The sequence below is a fragment of the Anguilla anguilla genome, chromosome 13, assembly GCF_013347855.1.
Source record: "Anguilla anguilla isolate fAngAng1 chromosome 13, fAngAng1.pri, whole genome shotgun sequence".
Taxonomy (NCBI): Eukaryota; Metazoa; Chordata; class Actinopteri; order Anguilliformes; family Anguillidae; genus Anguilla; species Anguilla anguilla.
In genome coordinates, this window is record NC_049213.1 from 32,617,196 (window position 1) to 32,637,602 (window position 20,407).

Here is a 20,407-nt window from a genome sequence, read left to right on the forward strand (position 1 = left end):
AGGGAAAAATACGTCATGTAACTAAGACTGATGATTTTTATTGCAGGATTGAACTTTGGTGTTCTGGTCACATTTGAGGGTTTCACCTGCGTGCAAGCGCTAGCAAGCGTATCCATTGGGAGCCAAGATGGCTGCAGGGTGAGAATGTTGTTTTTAAAATCTGCTTCTCCTCACTGTCCAGGAGCAGCAGCCTGTCTGCCGTGAACGCAATGCTGAGGGAGCAGCTGGAGCAGGCGGGGCTAGCCAACCAGGCGCTCAGCCAGGACATACGCAGGCTCACCGCCGATTGGACCAAAGCCAGAGAGGAGCTGGAGCAGAGGGAATCTGACTGGAGGAGAGAGGAGGAGGTGTGGCTTGGGTTTAGACATCACCTTCATATCAGATTCAGATTCAGATGTTTTTTTGATTGACGTGATTGTATACAATGTATTGTATTTGCAACAATATCATAACACAATGCCCTCCCCCTCGCCCCCCTAGTCTTTCCACAGTTATTTCAGCAGTGAACATAGCCGGCTGCTGACCCTTTGGCGACAGGTGGTTGGCTTCAGAAGACACGTCTGTGAGCTCAAGAGCGCCACCGAGAGGCTAGTATTATGAACTTCATCACCTCAGCGCCATGTCTCACTCTTGCTCCGTATAAAACTCCCCCCATGCGGGTGGGGGCTTGACCCCCTGCCACCGTCTGAGCTGTGATCTCCTCCCTGTTATCCTCTGCGCTTTCTACCCATCTGCATAAAGCAAATACAAACACGACAGTCTTTGTGAAAGTCTTTGAAAGCCCATGATAGATCTCCATATAATAGGGTCTGTGATTACCCTTATACCAACATTACCCATAGCCTATCAGCTAGTGTGTGTGTGTGCTCAGCAGGAGAAGGTCTGAGTGTTAACTGCCTCCTCATCAGTGTGTTTCTCTCTCTCTTCCCTCGCTCAGGGACCTCTCTGACATGCGCAACGAAATGGCGCGGGTGTCCCACGCCGCGCAGTCCTCGTGCGCGGGCGCGGCCGCCAGCCTGCGCAGCCGGGAGGGGGGCGCGGCCCTGGCGCTGGAGCGGGAGTCTGCGCAGCGCGCGCAGCTGGAGCAGCAGCTGCGGGAGCGGGTCGGCGAGATGATGGCCCTCCAGGCCAAGTACGACGCCGAGAGAGCCGAGCTCACCACCAGGTCAGAACGCCCAAGAAAAAAACGGGGTACAAGCAGCCAGGGGCGACGTAAGGGGGGGCGGGCCGGGGGGGATTAGGATGATTCCAAGGGCCCTGACCTACAGGGGCCCTCAAAAAATACTAGAACATAGGATTGTCTGGGGTGGAGGGGGCCCAACATGAGATCTTTTCACGGGGCCCTAAATCGCTGGTGGGGCCCATGAGTGCAGCAGCACTGTGTAGCGCGGCTGCAGGAAGCACCGCCGTCCCCTGTCGTTCTGCCCGTTCTGCCCGTCGCTTCACCAGCTCTGTGTCCCTGTGTATCTCCAGGCTCGCAGATGCAGTGCGGGAGTCGGAGAGGCTGAAGTCCCAGAGCGAGGAGAAGGAGAGAATCACAGCGTCTCTCTCCCAGAAACTGGAGGTGAGGATCTCAGGTTGCTCCTCTTTGGCCGCTTTGCTCCCATCTGACTGTTGCTGAGGACAGATTTTTTTGGGGCCTCCAGCCCCCTCCCTGCCGGATGACCCAGGGAGCGCTTGGCCTTTATACCTCGGTTGTGTTATTATAGTGAGCCAATGTCAGTAATAATTCATTAATATCACTGAATGCATTAACTGGTTTGTCTCCACCCACAGGAGCAGACAGGAGATGGGGAGGCGGAGCTCCAGTCTCTCAGAGCACACAGCGAGACCCTTCTGCACACGCTCAGGGACATCGCCCAGGTAACGCACTTGCTCGAAAACGCTTTTCTGTTTTAGCGAGCGGCTGTCTCTGCCTCGCTGTGTCAGGCAGTCATGTGACCCTCTGACGTCGCCCTCTCTCCGCTCACAGGCCGTGCTGGCGGACGGCGACTCCGGCCTCGCCGCCCCCTCTTCGTCCTCGGAGGGCGAGCAGGAGGGCGCGGGGGCGTCCCTGCTGCCCCTGCTCCAGGCCGCCGCCTCCTCCGCCCGCTCGAACTCCCCGCGCCGCTCCTCCTCCCCCCGCCGCTCGCTGCCCCTCTCCCTGCCGGACGGCAGCCTGTCCGCCCTGAGGGCTGTGGTGAGCAGCAGGCAGCTGCAGCTGCAGGTAGGCCTCCGTCTGCCTGTGTTTCGTAGCCTGGCTGCGCAGAACTGCGCAGAACAGCACAGCTGTGATGCTTTTCTGGAACTGAGAGAAGCCAGGTCCTCAGGGCAGCTAGCTTAGGCGCTAGGGCTCCCTGAACTAGCAGCATAACTTTAAAATGCTCACACAAACACTGGTGTTCTCCACTACTGTTCATCACTCTGCATAAGAGTGTCTGCCAATTTATTGTAATGAAAAGTAATGGAAAACACCTGCCTGTATATGTGGGTATAAACACAGGTAAGAAGGCACCATTCATAATCACACCAATGGCCATTCTCCCCTGATGTTTTACAGTCAGCCAGTGAGGCATACTATGGTTTCTATGGTTACCAGGGTTTCATGTGCATCTGCTAAGATAAGTAATATCATGCAGTGTTGAACAAACACGTTCAGCAGACTGTGCATAAACACTCACCCCTGTCACACTCTCTTGTGCCCGCCCTGCAGGAGATGCGCGGGCGCCTGCTGTCTGCGCAGTCGTCTGCGCAGCAGCTGCGCAGGCAGCTGGGCGAGGCGGAGGCGGGCCGGCGGGAGGCCGAGCTGCGTGGTCAGGACCTGCAGGGCGAGAGGGAGGATGCGCAGAGGCAGCGGGAGACGGCGCTGAGGGAGAGAGACCGTCTGCGGCAGGAAAGGGACGCGCTGGCCGGGTGAGACAGGAAGTGGCCGTGACCAATGAGAGAAGGTTGCCGTAAGCCCGGCGTGTCGGGCGGCCATATTTACTCTGTAGTGCTATGGACAGTCACCAGTCTCTGTTTAGGGCTGTAAGGCTTCTTTATTACGCACAGGCATGGAGAGATCTCTACACTTAGGCGTGCACAACATCTCTGAGGGGAGGAGGACAAATGCAAACTCGTTATAGTACTGCATGTATGAACAAAAAACCTCCTGAGCTGTGATGGTAGAAAACGAAGATGGCTGCAGACAGTTTAACAGGGTGTGGTTAGCACAGGTGGCTAAACCACGTACGTTTTGCTTATAGGTAAAAACATAGGTGTAGTCATGGACAGCGTTTTCTCTGTTCTTTCTCTTTTCACTAAGTTATGCGTAACGTATCAGCAAACACATAAACTCGTATTAAACTTTCACTGTATTTTGATTTGCGTATTTGTTCTCTTCTTTCTTTTTCTTTGTTCTCTCACACTCCCCCCCCCCCCTTTCCTTCTCCTCCCTCCTGCTCCCAGTGAGAAGGTCAGCCTGGAGAAGGCCGTGCAGGCTGCGCAGTCGAGAGCGCAGATGCTGCAGCTGGACTGCGAGAAGCTGCAGCTGACGGTGGCCGCCGCGCAGAGGGAGAGAGACCACGAGCGGGAGGAGAAGGAGGGAGCCGTACAGGAGAGGGACCGGGCGAAGGCCGAGACGGAGCGAGTGTAAGAGGCATCGGGGGGGGGGGGGTGTGGTGGGGGGGCGGGGTGAGAGATTTGGGGGCGTAGAGAGAGTCAAGCTTTTTAAAGAATGAAACGTTAGCGCCCCCTCCTGACCGCCTTGCCCCCCTGCCTTTCCCCTGCAGTCAGAAGCAGTGGGAGCAGAGCGAGACTCGGGCCTCCACGCAGCGCAGCGAGCTCTCCGCAGTGAGGGAGACTCACCACCAGGAGGCGGTGGAGAGGCAGGTGCTGGAGGGAGAGAAGGCTCAGCTGGCTGAGGCCCTGGCCAGGGTAACTCTAACTTTGGATACTGACACTTTCACTTTCCCATCGTCTGTCTGTCTGTCTGTCTGTCTTTCTGTCTGTCAGTCTGTCTCAGGATAACTGCTTCATTTGTAATCTACCTGCTTCTGTCTGTTAATTCCTCATTGCCAATCTTTCCTTTATCATGAAAGAGTTTTATAGTGAATCGTCGCCTTTTTCTTCACAGTTTTGTTTCCATTTTTCATGGATTTTAAGCTCAGAACTTCTCTTCCTGCTCCCCCTGTGTGTCACAGTCTCCTTCTAGTCCTCTGTAGTGTACGATGCAAAATGGCCGCCGCTGTAATTGAAGATGTGCCGTCTTTTCCCTCGTTCCCTCCCTCTCTCTCTCTCCCCGGCTGCAGGCCGAGTCCAGCAACAGCGAGCTCTCCCTCCTGCTGAACAAGCTGCGCTCAGAGGAGGCCGCGCTCAGGGACTCTCTGGCCAAGATGGGCAGCCTGAACGAGAGCCTGGCCCAGGACAAGTCCGACCTGCACAACATCATCATCCAGGTGGGCACGAGAACCCGCGGGATGGCTCCTGCCAGGCATCTAACACCCACGTCCACATTTTCATTACACCTGCCACCTTTTTCCCCCATTGGCATTTTCTCTCTCTCTCTATTCTGTCTCTCTCTCTCTCTCTCTCTCAGCTGGAGGAGGAGAAGGGGCTGCTCCTGGCCCAGAAGAGGGAGGCTGAGCAGGACAAGCAGACCGTCAGAGATGAGCTGGTGCGCCTGGAGCAGGAGAGGCTGGAGCTGGACTCCGCCCGCCTCGCTCTCCACCAATCGCTTCAGGAGGCGGAGCTCGGGAGAGCGAGCCTGGAGGCGGAGCTTCAGACGATCAGGGCGGACAGGGCCAAGCTGCAGGACAGAGTCACACAGGTAGAGCCCCGCCTCCTGTGTGCCATCCTGTGACCATTCTGTGATGCTCCCCAGTGTCCGTATGGACATTATTATATTGTATCCCTAAGAGACTTTTGTTGAGCAAATATCAGGTTCGCTCAGACTCATCACAGGCAGTTAACCCTTTGAAGAGTAGGGAATTCTTGGGAATGTTTTTTCAAAATTGTACATCAGTGTTCTAGGACTCCCTTGCTTCCTATTACCAGTAGTGATCAGTATTAGAATCTTCAGTTAAGAACATTCTAATCATGTATTTGTGAACTGAAGGTTTAAACTGCATGCTATTGTGATGTATGCTGCATTATTTGACCCTTTGTAATAATGCTCGCTTACGTACACCTGCACTCTTGACCTTCTCAGTTGTGTGGGGAGGTGAGCGCTCTGGGGGCGGAGCTGGGCATGGCCCGGGGCGAGGGACAGCGACAGGGCGTGGCCCTGGAGGAGGCAGGGCGGAGTCGGGGGGAGCTGGCCCGGGAGAGGGCGGGGCTTATCGTACAGCTCACCGCGTCTGAGAGGGACAATGCCACACTCACAGAGGAGCTGGCTGCATTCAGGTAAGTCGACAAGCGTATATTTTTTTTTTGAAACAAGATAAATTTTGAAGACGTTTTACAGTTATTTCAAAACAAATTCTGAATGTTGGAAAAATTCCAAAGTGACCTTATCCAATGTTGGGAAAAGGTCATTTAAAATACAAGATGTAATGAATGCAAATACAACAGGAGTCTTTTTCCCTGGTGGGGCCCTGCAGGTCGGAGAGGGAGGCCCTGGAGACCAGCCTGTTTGAGGTGCAGCAGCAGCTGGCGCAGACGGAGTCGCGCAGAGAGCAGCTGGAGTCTGAGAACCAGGCCCTGCGTCTGAGCAGGGAGACCGCCAGCGGTGAGCGTGGGGTGCGAGGAGGAGGGGGACAGAGAGGGGGGTGCAGGTACTCTGTCCCAAAAGGTCCCACTGACCTTTTTTAGCCCCCTAATGCTTGGACTAAAAATTCAGTTTTTTTTTAGCTGATCCAGTACAAGTTACTGGTGCCAGATTATATCTGGAGCAAAGAGAGAGATTCAATTTGGATCATTTCATTATCATTTACCTACTTGTGAAAATGGAGTCATTTATTAGTTGTTCTCGTAATGTACTCTTTGTTGATTAGTTTTGTGTTGGGTGTTGGTTGTTGATTGTCTGCTCCATCCCCCCACCCCCCACCCCCGCACTCCCCCCCCCCCCCCCCCCCCCCCCGCCCCCGCCCCCGCCCCCGTGCAGCCGAGCTGAAGCGGGTGCGAGCGGACGGGGAGGCGGCCGTGGCACACAGCGAGCGGGAGCGTGGGGCCCTGGCCCAGGCCCTGGCTCTGGCTCAGCAGGAGGCACAGCAGGCCCTGCGCAAGGCCATCGCCGACCACCAGGAGGAGACAGAGAGGCTGGCTGCTGAGAAGGTTGGGAAGTGTCATAAAAACAAACACACACCACACAGACGCATACACACACACACACGTGCAAACACCCTCACACACACAAACACAAACACACACACACGCAAACACCCTCACACACGCAAACACACATACTCACTCAAAAATGCATGTGTGAACAAAGAGCTAGATCTTGAATGTGAAAATACTTTTTTCACACCCGGGATAGTTGCTAACAGATGCTTAGAGACTATGTGTGTACTTGAAATCAAATATGAAGGCTTTCTCACAATGTATTTCCATCAAAACAAATGTATTTATTCCCAAAGTGCTACAGTGCTACCGTTTCAGTCAAATGACTGCAGTCAGAGTCTGTTAACTGAAAAGGTTTCCACAGGAAGTCATGCTTAGGAGGTGTAGGAGCTTACACCCGGAGATGGGTTGAGGTGGGTAGGATGGGGTGAAGTGGAGTGCGCTGTGCGCCCTTTCGCGCCCCTGCTCCCGGTGCTGACTGCGCTTCCCCCGGGGACAGGAGGCCGTGCGCAGGAGCCTGGAGGCGGAGCAGGAGGAGGCCCTGCGGAGGCTCAGGCTGCAGGCGGAGGACGCCCACCTGGCCGCGGAGAAAGAGCGGGAGGAGTGGAGGGAGGAGCTGAGCGCCCTGCAGAGAGACAGGGACCAGTGCCTCCTGCAGGCCGAGAGCGACAAGCAGCAGGTGAGCGAGGGAGGGAGGGAGGGAGTTAGGGAGGAATGGAGGGAGGAAGGGATGGAGGGAGGGAGGGAGGAAGGGAGGAAGGAAGGGGGGGAGAGCTCAAATTAAAATTTAAAATGACTCCATAGCACTGCCAGCGGCACACCATGTCCTGGGTCTTCAAAGCAGCAGACCCAGTTATTGATTGGTAGCCCCAAAACTTGGAGTTCCCCCCAATCCACAATCTGCCCCCAGTCCACCTGCAGACTTCTCCAGTACACCCATGATTGGAGCTCTGTTCCATAGGACCTCTTTGAGGAAAAAAAAAACAGAAAATTGAAGTGATACTAATTTGGATAATAGGATGTAGAGCAGGAATGAGGGAGGGGGGGGGGCTAAAAAAGGAAAAATGGACTGTTCAGTATTAAAATACCTTCTTTAAACTGCAGTATCCATGAGGAACAGAAAAACAAGATTGCCAACAGTCTTCATTTACGTAGAGTCTTCCCTGTTTCTAAATGTATTACTGTAGAGTGGAGTTTCATAGTCATGTCTCCCCCACCCCCCACCCCCCACCCCAGGCGCTGTCTCTGAAGGAGACGGAGAAGGCGGTGCTTGCAGAGAAGCTGTCCGCCCTGCAGGCGGAGCTCGGCGCGGCTGCCCTGGAGCTGGACCGCTTGCGCAGGGACGCCGTGCACTGCAAGGAGCAGGAGAGGGTGAGCACGCTTGCGGCTAATGCGCCACGGCTCCCCCTACTGGCCACAGCCGTTAGTGAATGCAAGCGGCCTTTATTTCCACCCATGGCGGAGGAATGGGCACTGTTGTGGGCTCAATGTGTGATGGGCTACAGACTGAACTCTCTCTCTCTCTCTCTCTCTCGCCCCGCCGACCCCCCCGCCCCCCTCCCAGGCCACCGTGGGGGCCCTGAACACGGAGCTGCAGGAGCTGCGCTCCCAGCTGCAGGACGCAGTGAGCTCACACCAGCGGGAGCTGCAGCGGCTGCAGGAGAGCTGCGCAGACCTGCAGACGCACGCAGACACTGCCCTCAAAGAGGTGAGCGTGAGTGGGAGCGAGGGAAGTGGACTTCAGTAAGGATTTTTAAACATTTTATTATACCAGTATACTGTTCGATCTTCTTTATCCAAACAACCAGCTTGTATTACATCACTACTTGGCGTAAATTCTATTTTAACCAGTATAGAAGAATAGCAGGTAGATGCTCCTCTGACTTAACACTTTGAAGTGTATAATGTACTTTAAAGACCTGTGTGACAGCAACATAGATCAACAATACCAGTGTGGAACAGATCATCTGAAATGTGCCAATGTCACAAGCAGATGTAAATAAGACACAATATGGTAGTGCCATTAGCAGCATTGCATTGTGCTGGATCTTTGGAGTGCAGATGACTTTGGGTACGTCTTCTGTGTGAGGTTGTGCCTCCTCTCCCCTCTCATTCTGCTCCTCCTCCTCCTCCTCTCCCAGCTGGAGGAGTGCAGGGGCGCCCTCTCGGCCAGCGAGGAGGCGCGGGATTCGCTGAGGCGGGACCTGATGGAGGCGGAGAGGCGCCTGTGCCAATCGCGGGACGCCGGCGAGGGGCTGCGGCGCGAGAGCCTGGAGCTTCGCCGGGCGCTAGGAGACGTCACCAAGGAGAAGGAGACCCTCGGCCAATCAAACACGCAGCTCAGGGAGGCCCTGAGAGCAGCCGAGAGCGAGAGAATCAGGTAGTTCAGATTTGGCGGAACAAATCAGGATATTATATCACATCACATGACATTACGTTACTGGCATGTAGCAGACGCTGTTAGCCAGAGCAACTTACACAACGTTTTGCACAGAATCAATTTATACAACTGGATATATACTGAAACAATTCAGGTTACGCACCTTACTCAAGGGTAAAACAGCAAGGTACTTAAGCTGGGAATCAAGCCGGCAACTTTTAGGTTACAAGCCCGGTTCCTTACCCATTGTCTACACTGCTGCCCAGGATATAATTAAGTAATGAGGAATTTTGTTTACAAATCTGCCCTTGATACTTTTGATGCAGATACATTTGATACTTTTGAATGGGTGTTCAGAAGCAACCACATCCAGTAGGCACAGTAGTAATGGGCTCTCTCCCCTTCTTTCTCCTCCCCTCTTTCTCTCTCTCTCTCTACTTTCCTCCCTCCCTCTCAGCGTGAAGCGCCAGTCTGAGGAGAAGGAGCAGAAGCTGGCCGTGCTGGAGGAGAGCCTGGCGTCTGCGCAGAGGGAGGTGACCGAGCTGCGCAGCTGCCTGCGGGAGGTGGAGCGGTCGCGGCTGGAGGCTCGCAGGGAGCTGCAGGAGCTGCGCAGACAGGTCAGACAGGAGCAGCCGCACGACAGGCCACACTAGCAGAGAACAGAGCGAAACGCCTGCCACGATTCATCCTGAAATCCTCTTACTCAGGTCACAGAGACACTGGCCACAGAACAGTAAAATGTATGACCAGACTGGTTTGATGGAAAAACTAGGTGGAATGCACAAGTGAAGGGAATGTCCGCCATTTTATATCACACACTTTTTCCCTGTTTTTTGCGCTTTCTCTCCCTGTCCTCCTCCCTCAGCTGAAGGTGCTGGAGGGAGAGAAGGAGCAGAAGGGCAGGGAGGTGGCGGAGCTGCAGGCCCGGCTCTCCCTGGAGGAGCAGAGGGAGGAGGAGCGGGCCAGGGAGGCGTTCGCTCTGAAGCAGAGGCTGGCCGAGGCGGAGACGGGGAGGAGCAGCCTCAGGAAGGAGGTGAGGCGACCTTTAGTGACCTCTAAAGTCTCTTTATTAGAGGCTGTATGATCTGAGGCCTCAAGGAAAACTCACAGAGCCCAGAAAAAAATAAAGATAGCTTTGCAAATAGCTATAAGCAGACACAAAAAAACACCCCCCCCCCTCCCCAAAAGGAATACCCATAAACAAAAAACACAAAATGGAGAAAAATATGAAGGAGGGAGGTGAGAGTGAGAGAAACCTGATGTGAACAGAGAAGTTACTGAATCAAGAGAAGTAAAACAGTATTTCAGACATAAAGCTTAATGTTCTATTCTGCTCTAGTTCTGTTATTCTGAATAAAAACATTTGCAGTAACATTATTCATTTAGTTTTTTTGCCATTTGTCTGTGACTCCACATTATTTATGAACAGAAAATGAAGGGCGGAGGGTGGAGCGTGCTTACGAAGCAGAATTTCTCCTGTCCTCCCTAACCTCCATCACTTATCTTCTCCTCCCTCTCTCTGTTCTTCTTCTTCTTTCGCCCCCCCCCCCCCCCCACACTTCACCCTTTCCTGCCCCCCCCCCCCCCAGCTCTCCTCCGCGCAGCGGCGCCTGGCGGACTCGGAGTCGGGCTGGCGCGGCTGCGAGCGGGAGCTGACGGCGCAGCTGCAGGAGGCGCGCGGCTGCGAGAAGAAGCTGCAGGACGAGGCGCGGAACCTGGCGCTGCGGGCGCGGGCGGCGCAGGACGAGGCGGCGCAGGCCGGCCTGCGGCTGAGCGAGGCGCAGGGCAAGCTGGCCGCCACCGAGGCCGAGCTGGCCCGCGCCGAGGCCCAGCGGCGCGAGCTGGAGTTCCGCCTGGGCAGCCTGCAGTCGGCGCTCACCCGCACCCTGGGCATCGGCGCCGGCGGGCGGGGCCGGGGCGGGGGCGGGAGCAGCCCCGCCGGGACCTCCCCGGGCCCCCTGTCCGTCTCGCGGCCCCGCAGCCTGTCCCCCATGCGCCGCTCCATCTCCCCCTCCAAAGGTGATCGTGCGACCGCGTGGCGCAACTGCTGTAGCCAAGGTTGACCACTAGGGGTCACCCTGGTAATACACTGTCAACCACTTGCAGGAATAGAATCCATCGCAGATTTTATTCCTCCTAGCCTGTATTCATAAAAGCAGAGTGCCTTCATTTTAATGGATCAAGCACATTTGCATAAAGAAAATGTGAAAATGTGCGGCACATTGTAATATTACTCTTTGATAAAAAGTGTTAAACCCAGTTCCTTCACGGTTTCTGATGAGCTCAGATAAGTCTTGACCATTTGCACTTGAGTTTTGTCTTTCCAATTTTTCATGTTAGCGTTCCTGCCTTTGAGAAGTTTTGACAATGTACAGTGCACCATAGATATATTTGCTAGCCTCTAGTGTGAATACAGATTTTGAGCTTGTTTTGTCCTGACTGAGAAGGTGTAAATAGTTCATATTCTCACAGAGACGGTCACTCTTATATGGACAAGACTAACAGGTTTGGGTGAATTTGCCCCGTGTCTCATCTCCAGGTTGGGAAGATTTGGGCGGCAGTGGGTCCTCAGAGAAGGGCGCAGGTTCACGACCCGTCTCCCCAGAGAGGGGCGACGCCCCCCTCCCCCTCCCGCTGCCCGAGTTGGACCCCGAAACGCTGCGGTGTGGCCTGAGGGACTTCCTGCAGGAGCTGAGAGACACACAGAGAGACAGGGTGAGAGAGGGACACACCATAAAACACACAGAGAGACAGGGTGAGAGAGGGACACACCATAAAACACACAGAGAGACAGGGTGAGAGAGGGACACACCATAAAACACACAGAGAGACAGGGTGAGAGAGGGACACACCATAAAACACACAGAGAGACAGGGTGAGAGAGGGACACACTCTCATCTTGTTTTACCATCATCCTGTGGTTTGGATGAAATGTTTTTCCAGAAGGATCTGACCTGGAGAGACGTGCTGCCAGCTATTACAGTACCACACAGCAGCGATGCAGTAGTGCTGCTGGTTTTCTCTTCTGCCTGGTAGTCCATGGTCCAACAATCTGATTGGCCGGAAATTACACTCAGCCGGTGCCTCGGATTGAAATCAGTCCCTGATTGGTGGGCATGAAATGAAAAGCAGCAGTTACTCCTGGCCCCGAGGGTCAGGTTAGAGTCTCCCTGCCATGCAGTGTTTTATCAATCAGCTCAGATCAGTCTATCCTGCCGTATAAGATATTTCAGCGTTGGAAACCCGTGCCATGACGCAGATAGATTTTGAGGAGAAAGGGAGAAAAAAAAGGAGTGAAGAGGAGTGTGTATCTCTCTCTCTCTCTCTCTCTCTCTCTCTCTCTCTCTCTCTCTCTGACTGCGTTGTGTTGTGTTGCGTTGTGTTGGTTTGTGTTGTGTTGTGTAGGATGAGGCCCGCTGTCAGTTGGGGGCGGTTCAGAGAGAGCTGGAGGAGGTCAGTGGGGAGAGGGACGCCGTCCAAACCCGCCTCGCCCAGCTCCACGCCACCCTCACCGACTGCCAGGAAGGTGAGCGTCACACCAGTGTTACCCCAACCGCTTTAGCAGTCACAATCCGCTGCCAAACACAACCTGCATAACATACAACAGAAAGCAGACTCTGCAGAGCAACAGAGCTACTGTCATGGCGGCTCTGACTGTTATGGCGGTGAAGGCGCATGCCGTTTGAACGCTGCGCTGTGATTGGCTGCCGCTCCGCAGGGAAGCGCGGGGTGGACGGGCGTTTGAGTGCTGCCCAGGCCGCGCTGCAGCAGCAGGAGGAGGCGGTGCGGCGGGCGGAGCGGGAGAAGAGGGCGCTGGCCGACCGGGTGAAGGAGCTGGAGAGAGCCAATCAGAGCGCGGAGACCGAGAGGCGACACACTCAGGTAACTGACACACACTCTCACACACAGGTAACTGACACACACTCTCATTCTGATACAGAGACACAGGTAACTGACACACACTCTCATTCTGATACAGAGACAGAGAAGCGTCACACTCAGGTATAAATATCAACAATCTGGCACACTCTGATACTCTAGCCCCCTTCCATCTTTATATTGCTTGCATGCACTCACTTTGTCACCCCGACTATCCCCGTCATCCTTTCTCCCTCTCATCTCTTTTTCTCTCTTCCTCCCTCTCCTTTTCCCCTTTCCCTGGCACAGAGCCAGCTGGCTAAAACAGACACTGTACTGACTGCTGGCTGCCAGGTCTGCCGCACGCCAAGCGTACGGGGAGAGAGAGAGAGGGAGAGAGAGAGGGAGAGCGAAAGAGAGAGAGAGAGAGGGAAGTAGAGAGAGGGAGAGAGAGAGAGAGAGGGAGAGGGAGAGAGAGAGAGAGGGAGAGAGAGAGAGCAGGCAGAGGAGCTGTGTAAATGTTCACTTTCTCCTCCTGCTAGGTTATTGAAAGAGGTCACGTGAGAATGCGGGGCTGTCAGCACAGTCAGCGCCGCAGTCAGCCTTTCGGGACCTGGCCCGGCCTCGTGGTGCACTGGCCCAGCTGGCAGAGGGGAGAACCGCCATTATGGTTTTTCGGAAGGCAATAAAGAGCCTATTCATCTGCACGGTGGCGAGCGGGGAATAAGACAGGCACTGGGAAAGAATGTGGGAGGTGGAGGAGAAAGAGAGCGAGAGAAAGAGAAACAAGAGAAAGAGCAAGAGGAGGGCTGGGTAGAAAAGAGAGCAAGGGGTGGGGGGGGGATTTTATAATCTGCATTTGAGTTTGAGAAAGTGCAGGCCGGGGACTGTGGGATGGATGCTGAAAAGAGAGGGAATTGTCTCTAGCAGAGAGAGTGAGAGAGCAAGAGAGAGAGAACTGTGTGTAGCAGAGAGAGAGAAACAGGGAGAGAAAGAGATAGAGAGTGAGGAAGTTCTCTGTAGCAGTGGGAGAGAGGGAGAGAGAGAGAAAGGGGGAGAGAGGGAATTGTCTGTAGCAGAGAAAGAGGGAGAGAGAGAAAGAGAGGGAATTGTCTAGCAGAGAGAGAGGGAGAGAATGAGAGAGAGAGGGAATTGTCTATAGCAGGGAGAGGGACAGCCAGAGCCAGAGAGAGAGAGAGGGACAGCCAGAGCCAGAGAGAGAGAGAGGGACAGCCAGAGCCAGAGAGAGAGAGGGGGGAGCCTGCCAGCTGTGAGGTGTGTATCTGCCCCTGTGTTTATGTCTGGTCTGCGCGCGGCGGCTGTGTTTGTGGAGCGTCTGAGCGCGCCCAGCCGAGTCCTGACGCAGGAACATATGGAAGAGCCGTTCAGCTACCGTGCGCTCGGGTCCTTAACACAATGTTTAGTCATGCCTAGCGTGTTATTCCACTGCTCCCATTATTTCCGTTTCATTTCAGTCTTCAAATAATGTGATGAATTACACTGCTCCCAATGAGTTACACTGCTCCCAGTCTTACGCACACATCATTTTCCATGATTTTATTTTTTTGCGTTAAGACCATATTAAAATGTGAACAGGTGGAATATTTTTTATATAGAGTTCTGCAATTTATAAAAACTATATTTTCATGAATATTTTGACATAATTGTATATATATTGACAGTGCTTTTCAATAATGCTGTTTAAAGTATGTCTGTCTCATATAAACAATGGCTGGCATAAATATTCCCCTAGAAGCAGTCCTTACAGAGTTAACAGGTTTATGCTCCCCTGTGGGTTATTAGACAGTGGGCTTCAATGGGAGCAGCTGAGGTAACCACTTTCTGAACAAACTTCAGACGGACCTTCAGCTTCTGAGTCCAGTTCTCTGACCTCTTCTGCTCTAGTCATCAGCATGAATGAAATGTGTCACTGTTCTGGCTTTGGGAATAAGTAATACCAATATAAATGGTGCTGATATCTTTGGCTCCCAAGCTTTCTCATTGTGATGGTCTTGTTATGTTTTGGTCAAAGTTGAGTTTTCTTGCCTTGCGATTGCCTCTGTATCTGCTGAACCCCTTGCCAGGTGATTGCTGTAAAAGAGAATATTTACTCAGGCAACTTTCCTGCTACAATAAAGGGGGGAATGCTCAGTGGAAGACAGTGGGAAGTGTCCTTCAAGGCCAGCCGGACTACAGAGTGAAGAAGAAATGGTGGCTGGCTGTCCCAAATAGATGGAGGACATTGCACAGATAGGAAGGGGGAAGTTTCCAACACTTTTGGGCTTTCATGTCTGGGAGACATGAAAGAGTTGTAATAAAATACTGTTGTTGGAATAAAGCATTGTTATAACCCAGACACAGACATACACACACACACACACGCGCGCACCCTCCCATTGCTCTTTGTCTAGTCATGTGACCAGTCATGTGACCCTCCGCGCCCTGCAGGAGCAGCTGAGTAAGATGAGGGCCGGGGAGGCGCGGCTGGAGGCGGAGAGGAAGAAGCTGCGGGAGGCCCTGGAGGCGGCGGAGGCCCGGGGCACCCGGCTTGAGCTGGCGCGGCGCAGCCAGGAGGGGGAGCTCCAGAGGCTGAAGCTGAGCCTCGGGGACCGGGAGTCCGAGAGCCAGGCGTCTCAGGAGCGCGCGGACGGCCTCCTCAAACAGGTACGCGAACGGCGGCCATTGGCCTATCGTTACAGCACTCGCATGACGCCTGGGTGACCGTTTTGCGTTCTCCCCCCCTCCCTGTGTGAAGGTGTCCGAGGGGGAGCGGCGAGTGGCCGCCCTGCAGAGGGAGGTGGACAGGCTGACCCAGGCGCTCGCCAAGGCCCAGGAAACAGAAGCGGCCCTGAAGGAGAAGGCTCAGGGCCTGGCGCAAAGCCTGCAAGAGACCACCGCTGCTCACAGCGCCACCCAGGGGCGCCTCGCGGCACTGCAGAAGACACTGGGCGCGGCGGAACAGGACCGCAGGCTACTGCAGGTTTGAGGAGGGGGTCGGGGGGCGCAGGGCTTACCGTGTCTGGTATACCATTTTAAGACCATAATCATAGTATGGATCTATAATATGTGGCATCAAAATGGAACTGCATGTCTAATACTGCAGTGTGGAGGTGTATATGTTCTATCAGTGTTTATCTGATGACATCACACTGCTCTGTGTAGCTGTGCTCCATGTAGCTGCATCATTGTGTGTAAACTGTAGCTGCTATCACAAGATGGCTGAGACCGCTATGTGTGCCGTTACCTTAGGAGCGCGTGGATGGGGCGAAGGCGTCCCTCTCGGACGGGAAGCGCAGCATAGCCGCCCTCACTGAGCGCGTGCAGACGCTGCAGGCGGAGCTGGTCCAGAGCGAGCTCCGTAAAGGGGAACTGGAGACGGAGCTGGCCCACACCCAGGAGGTGAGAGAGAGCGATGCCCGTCCTACTCCTGGAATTTCCTAACACAAACATAACAAGAAAGATAAGAACTGTTTTAACAAAGTAACTACTATGTTTGTATTAGTAGTAGCAGCCGTAAGTCTCAGCCATAATTGAGCTTGTGCTTTACGAAGAATCTGCTAAATACTGTAGAGAGTATTTTCATTTGAGCAAATTGATTGTAATATTAAATTGAATTTCCTTGTATTCAAGGAATTGAAAACAGATCAGATTAAGCCTGTTTGGTTATTGAAAAAAATTGAACAATGTAATGTTAAATTAAATGTATGGGCATGAAAAGGATTTAAAGGAAAATGTTCTCATACCATCAAAAACGAAATCGAAGGAGTCCGAGACACAAAATACTGATACGAAGTGTAAAAAAAAAATATGAGATAATCTCGAGTCATAAAATGAGGCGTAAAGTGAAGAAGAGGAGAGTGCGGAGGAAATGCGGGTGACCCTCACACGGACCCCTCTGCCCTGCCGCCCGCCCCCAGGCCCTGCGGCAGCGCACGGCCAGCCTGGCCGACACCCAGCGCAACGCGCAGGCTGCGCAGGCGGAACGCGCAGCCAGTGAGGAGCGTCTGCGCGCTCTGCAGAGGGCGGTGGCCCAGCTGGAGGGGGAGAAGAGGGACGCGGAGAGGCAGGCCGTCCGGCTGGAGAAGGACAAGAACGCCCTGAGGAGCACGCTGGACAAGGTGGGCTACACACTGTCTTTCTTCAGGTGTGTGCGTGTGTGTGTGTGTGTGTGTGTGTCCGTGTGTGTGTGTGTGTGTGTGTGTGTCCGATGTTGGCCTGTATCGATGGCCAAGCTGTGCTCACTGAGTCTGTGCGTCATCATTGTAGTTCTTCATTTTTTGTCAGCCATGATGTACTTTTTTTAGTTCCAAAAGGCAATGTATTTTACTTTGTGCTTGTGTTTGTATGTCCCAATAGGTGATGTAGTTTTGTTTGTGCTGTGCTATAATTTGGTTGACTATAATTGAATTTATGGTAATGTTGTCCTGACTATTTTATAGTTTGTTCTCTCTCCCTCTCCCTCCCTCCCTCCCTCTCTCTTCGCCCCCCCCCCCCCCCCATCGACCCCCTCCCTCCCTCTCTCTCTCTCCCTCCCTCCCTCACTCCCCCCCCTCCATGGCACTCTGCCCAGGTGGAGCGTCAGAAGCTGAAGATGGAGGAGGGCAGCATGCGCCTCTCTGCGGAGAAGGGTCGTCTGGACCGCTCCCTCAACACGGCAGAGCAGGAACTGCAGGACGCTCAGCGGCAGATCTCCCTGCTGCAGGTGCGCACACGTGCCCCCAGGGGGCGGAGCTATCAGGGGGAAGAGCCATCGTGGGCGGAGTCACCGAGGGGCGGGGCCACCGAGGGGAAGTTTGGGGTTGTGGGGACGTTGCATAAAATGACACACGTGGCCAAGGCACAATGTCACAATGGGCGTGTCACAAGTGGGGCCAGGCAGCCCCTTGGAGTAATGATGATGGTGGTGTCGCTAGGCAACAAGCTGAAGGGCGGCTACACAACCTATATTACCCGCCCGCCTGGGTTCACATGGAATTCAGCCATAACAGGAAAAGGTCTGAGCCGGCCTGAGCCAGAGGAGGGATGGAAACACTGACAGTGGGTGTTCATTTACCGCGGTCTGCAATAAGTAACCACCACAGCCTACATTATTGCATTACATTCCATTAATTAAGCAGACGAGCTTGTCCAGAGCGATTTACATTGCGAGGGAACATAAGTGCATTCTGATTCATGTGAGCAGCACTGACTAAAAGATTTTCCCAGACCAGGAACTGTATGTGCGGTTTCAGTAAATCACTAATGCGAATGAACTGTACTTAACAGAGGAAACTTTATGACGAATGGCTTGTTTAGGATTCTGGAAAGCTTGCCGTACTGTACATATGTCAGATGGATTCCCTCCGACCAAACATAAATTTGGTTCCTGGTAAATGGATAAATCTACTGAGCAATAAGAGCAGAAACCGCCTTTGTGAACTAAATACAAGTATATGGTTACATCGCTATATACAGTAGATGATAATATTTTACAGTTGGGCTACAATTACTCGCATATACACAAATAACTTTCTGTAAGTTTATGTAATTCAGCAAAAGGTCTATAAGCCCAAGTTCTCCGTTTGGGTTCTGATTGGCTGTACTCGTGGAAAGGGGACACTTGTGTGGCTGCCAGTGGCAGTCAGGCTAGCCAAACGGGGGTTTAATGGCTTGATATCCTCCTTTCCCTAGCTTTGTTTTTTCAGCTGTCGTCGCCTGTGCGTTTCCCAGGCATAGATGAAAGACGGAGGAGTCGAGGATCACACTGTGAAGAATTTACTCTCGCCCTCACGCAAACGCTCTGCGTAAACGCACGTTAGCTCCTGACACCGGCTTTCAAAGGGACGGGGTGTGAAAACCCATCGGGTGTAATACCATCCCTGTTCACACAGCTGTGCCACATTGCCACAGAATCCAGGCTTGACTTCCTGCTTCGTGTCTCTACAAACATTTTGGATTTACGGTGTTAGCTCGGGAGAGAGGGGTGTACTAAGTTTGGTGAATGATGGTGTGCATTTTTAGGTTTTTTTTTTTAACTATGTGTTTTTGAGGAAGATTTTGAGGAATATTTTACCATTATTGGTACTTATTTGCTGATAAAGTAAAGGAAGTTATCTGAAGTTCTAAAGAGATTGGCTGATGGTTAAGGTTTCTGTGTTTCTATTGGTTGCTTGTGCAAAAGGAGGAGATGGTGAGCATAAGGAAGAAGATAGCTTTGTGTCTGGTGAGTGGGATGGACTGATTTTTGAAAGGGGGAGGGTAGTGATGGAGTATTGACCACCATGTCCAAGACCAAGGCCACATCTTAGTCTTGGACCACATTTGTGACCAAATGCATGCAATTTTGGCCATGTTTTTGAGCTTTTTGACTGGATCTCTGTCCTCTTGTGCGCAATACAGTATTACATCCCAAAGCCATTACTATACATTATCACTCCTCTTTATGTGTAATCTGTGCATATGTAGTTAACAGAATCTGAGTCAAACTAATACCAAGTTCAATGCAAAAAAATTCAACAAAATGTATTTTTCTTCAGCGATGCTGACCAAGACCACACACATATTTTGAGACATAAAATGGTGCCCATGACCAAGACCTGGTCTTGAGACTCCATCACTGACAGAGGGGGTTGTGTCAATTAGGGTAATTAGACTTAGTAGTCTGTGCTTGCTTAGCAGTAGCTGTAATTTGAGGTTAGGGTAGTATATGCTTTGTAGGATGAGGAGCAGGTTGGATTGTAGTTTGTAGGAAGCTTAATGCTTATGTAGCAGATGTCTGTGGGATTCAGTCATGTTGACCCCGGAGAGAATCCGATAAATCACTGCGGTACACGTGGAATGCTTGTTCTCTCAGGGGTTGAGCAAATGAAATATCCTCAAAGTCGCCTGTGGAATTTTGGAGAAAAAAAAGTATTACATTGCAGGCCATGCTCACGTAAAATATGTTCAACTTGTACAGACGGGAGTAACTCTTCTTTTTCAGCCGTTTTCTTGCGTTCAGCATTTTCCTCCTCCGTTTGAAGAAGTGCCAGCTTTGTTTCTGGGGTTCCCACTGTGTCACTGTGTTTCAGGATACCAAGAGCACTACAGCTGAAATGCATGCATTTCTGCGTGCATGATTTACTCACCTGGGACTATTTTACTGCTTATTGCCTGCATAGAACTACAGGAGAGAACTTGCACCTTTCAGAGGAAAGGCTTGTCACTGCCTGATAACGACCATGTAAACAAAGTTCATTATGATAATGGGAAAATATGAAAATGATCTCACTTGTTATGTATGATGCCAAAGCATCATTCAGGACTGGAGGGTTTTGAACAAAGGATGTTCTTACTTTGTCACTCAATGGCCGCTCCTTTAGTTGATCTGGTGCGGTGTGCTCACATTGTGAATTACTCTGTGCTGTTGCTGGGGTGTAAGTGACCACGGGCTGCAGTAGCACTGTGCTGAGTGACCATGACCGTGCGCTGTATTAGCACTGTGCTGAGTGACTGCGACCACGGTCTGTATTAGTACAGTGTTGGAGTGACTGTGACCACAGGCTGTATTAGCACTGTGCTGAGTGACCGTGACCGCAGGCTGTATTAGCGCAGTGCTGTAGTGACCCGTGACCGCGGTCTCTGTCCGTCTCCAGGCCCAGCTGGCGGAGATGGAGCAGCTGCACAGCGCCAGCGAGGGCTCGGCCCGGCAGCGGGACGAGGCGCAGCGGGAGGCGGACCGGCTGAGGGCCGCGCAGAGGGACGCCGAGCGCACGCTGGCGGCCAGGGAGAGGGCGCACCGGCACCGCGTCAAAGGCCTGGAGGAGCAGGTAGGGCTGGGGGGGGACCCGCGTCAAAGGCCTGGAGGAGCAGGTAGGGCTGGGGGGGGGGGGGACCCGCGTCAATGGCCTGGAGGAGCAGGTAGGGCTGGGGGGGGGGGGGGGGCGCGTCAAAGGCCTGGAGGAGCAGGTA

The 20,407-nt window shown here is 53.0% G+C and overlaps 1 protein-coding gene across 4 annotated transcripts in view; it reads left to right on the plus strand.

Annotated features, from left to right (window-relative positions):
- The window catches only part of LOC118211188 (rootletin-like), a 31,276-nt gene that overhangs the window by 8,941 nt on the left and 1,928 nt on the right, over nucleotides 1-20,407 (plus strand). For all 4 annotated transcript variants that reach the window (XM_035388147.1, XM_035388146.1, XM_035388145.1 and 1 more), the window contains exons 7-36: nucleotides 182-347; nucleotides 481-587; nucleotides 938-1,165; nucleotides 1,474-1,564; nucleotides 1,777-1,863; nucleotides 1,973-2,206; nucleotides 2,693-2,892; nucleotides 3,427-3,609; nucleotides 3,750-3,894; nucleotides 4,269-4,415; nucleotides 4,556-4,786; nucleotides 5,168-5,361; nucleotides 5,559-5,686; nucleotides 6,062-6,231; nucleotides 6,740-6,919; nucleotides 7,477-7,611; nucleotides 7,805-7,948; nucleotides 8,382-8,620; nucleotides 9,078-9,237; nucleotides 9,486-9,653; nucleotides 10,210-10,639; nucleotides 11,160-11,335; nucleotides 12,026-12,146; nucleotides 12,339-12,502; nucleotides 14,927-15,142; nucleotides 15,234-15,458; nucleotides 15,728-15,877; nucleotides 16,396-16,596; nucleotides 17,049-17,180; nucleotides 20,092-20,265. In XM_035388147.1, the coding sequence (XP_035244038.1) occupies nucleotides 182-347; nucleotides 481-587; nucleotides 938-1,165; nucleotides 1,474-1,564; nucleotides 1,777-1,863; nucleotides 1,973-2,206; nucleotides 2,693-2,892; nucleotides 3,427-3,609; nucleotides 3,750-3,894; nucleotides 4,269-4,415; nucleotides 4,556-4,786; nucleotides 5,168-5,361; nucleotides 5,559-5,686; nucleotides 6,062-6,231; nucleotides 6,740-6,919; nucleotides 7,477-7,611; nucleotides 7,805-7,948; nucleotides 8,382-8,620; nucleotides 9,078-9,237; nucleotides 9,486-9,653; nucleotides 10,210-10,639; nucleotides 11,160-11,335; nucleotides 12,026-12,146; nucleotides 12,339-12,502; nucleotides 14,927-15,142; nucleotides 15,234-15,458; nucleotides 15,728-15,877; nucleotides 16,396-16,596; nucleotides 17,049-17,180; nucleotides 20,092-20,265 (5,326 nt within the window). The remainder of the gene's footprint in view (nucleotides 1-181; nucleotides 348-480; nucleotides 588-937; nucleotides 1,166-1,473; nucleotides 1,565-1,776; nucleotides 1,864-1,972; nucleotides 2,207-2,692; nucleotides 2,893-3,426; nucleotides 3,610-3,749; nucleotides 3,895-4,268; nucleotides 4,416-4,555; nucleotides 4,787-5,167; nucleotides 5,362-5,558; nucleotides 5,687-6,061; nucleotides 6,232-6,739; nucleotides 6,920-7,476; nucleotides 7,612-7,804; nucleotides 7,949-8,381; nucleotides 8,621-9,077; nucleotides 9,238-9,485; nucleotides 9,654-10,209; nucleotides 10,640-11,159; nucleotides 11,336-12,025; nucleotides 12,147-12,338; nucleotides 12,503-14,926; nucleotides 15,143-15,233; nucleotides 15,459-15,727; nucleotides 15,878-16,395; nucleotides 16,597-17,048; nucleotides 17,181-20,091; nucleotides 20,266-20,407) is intronic.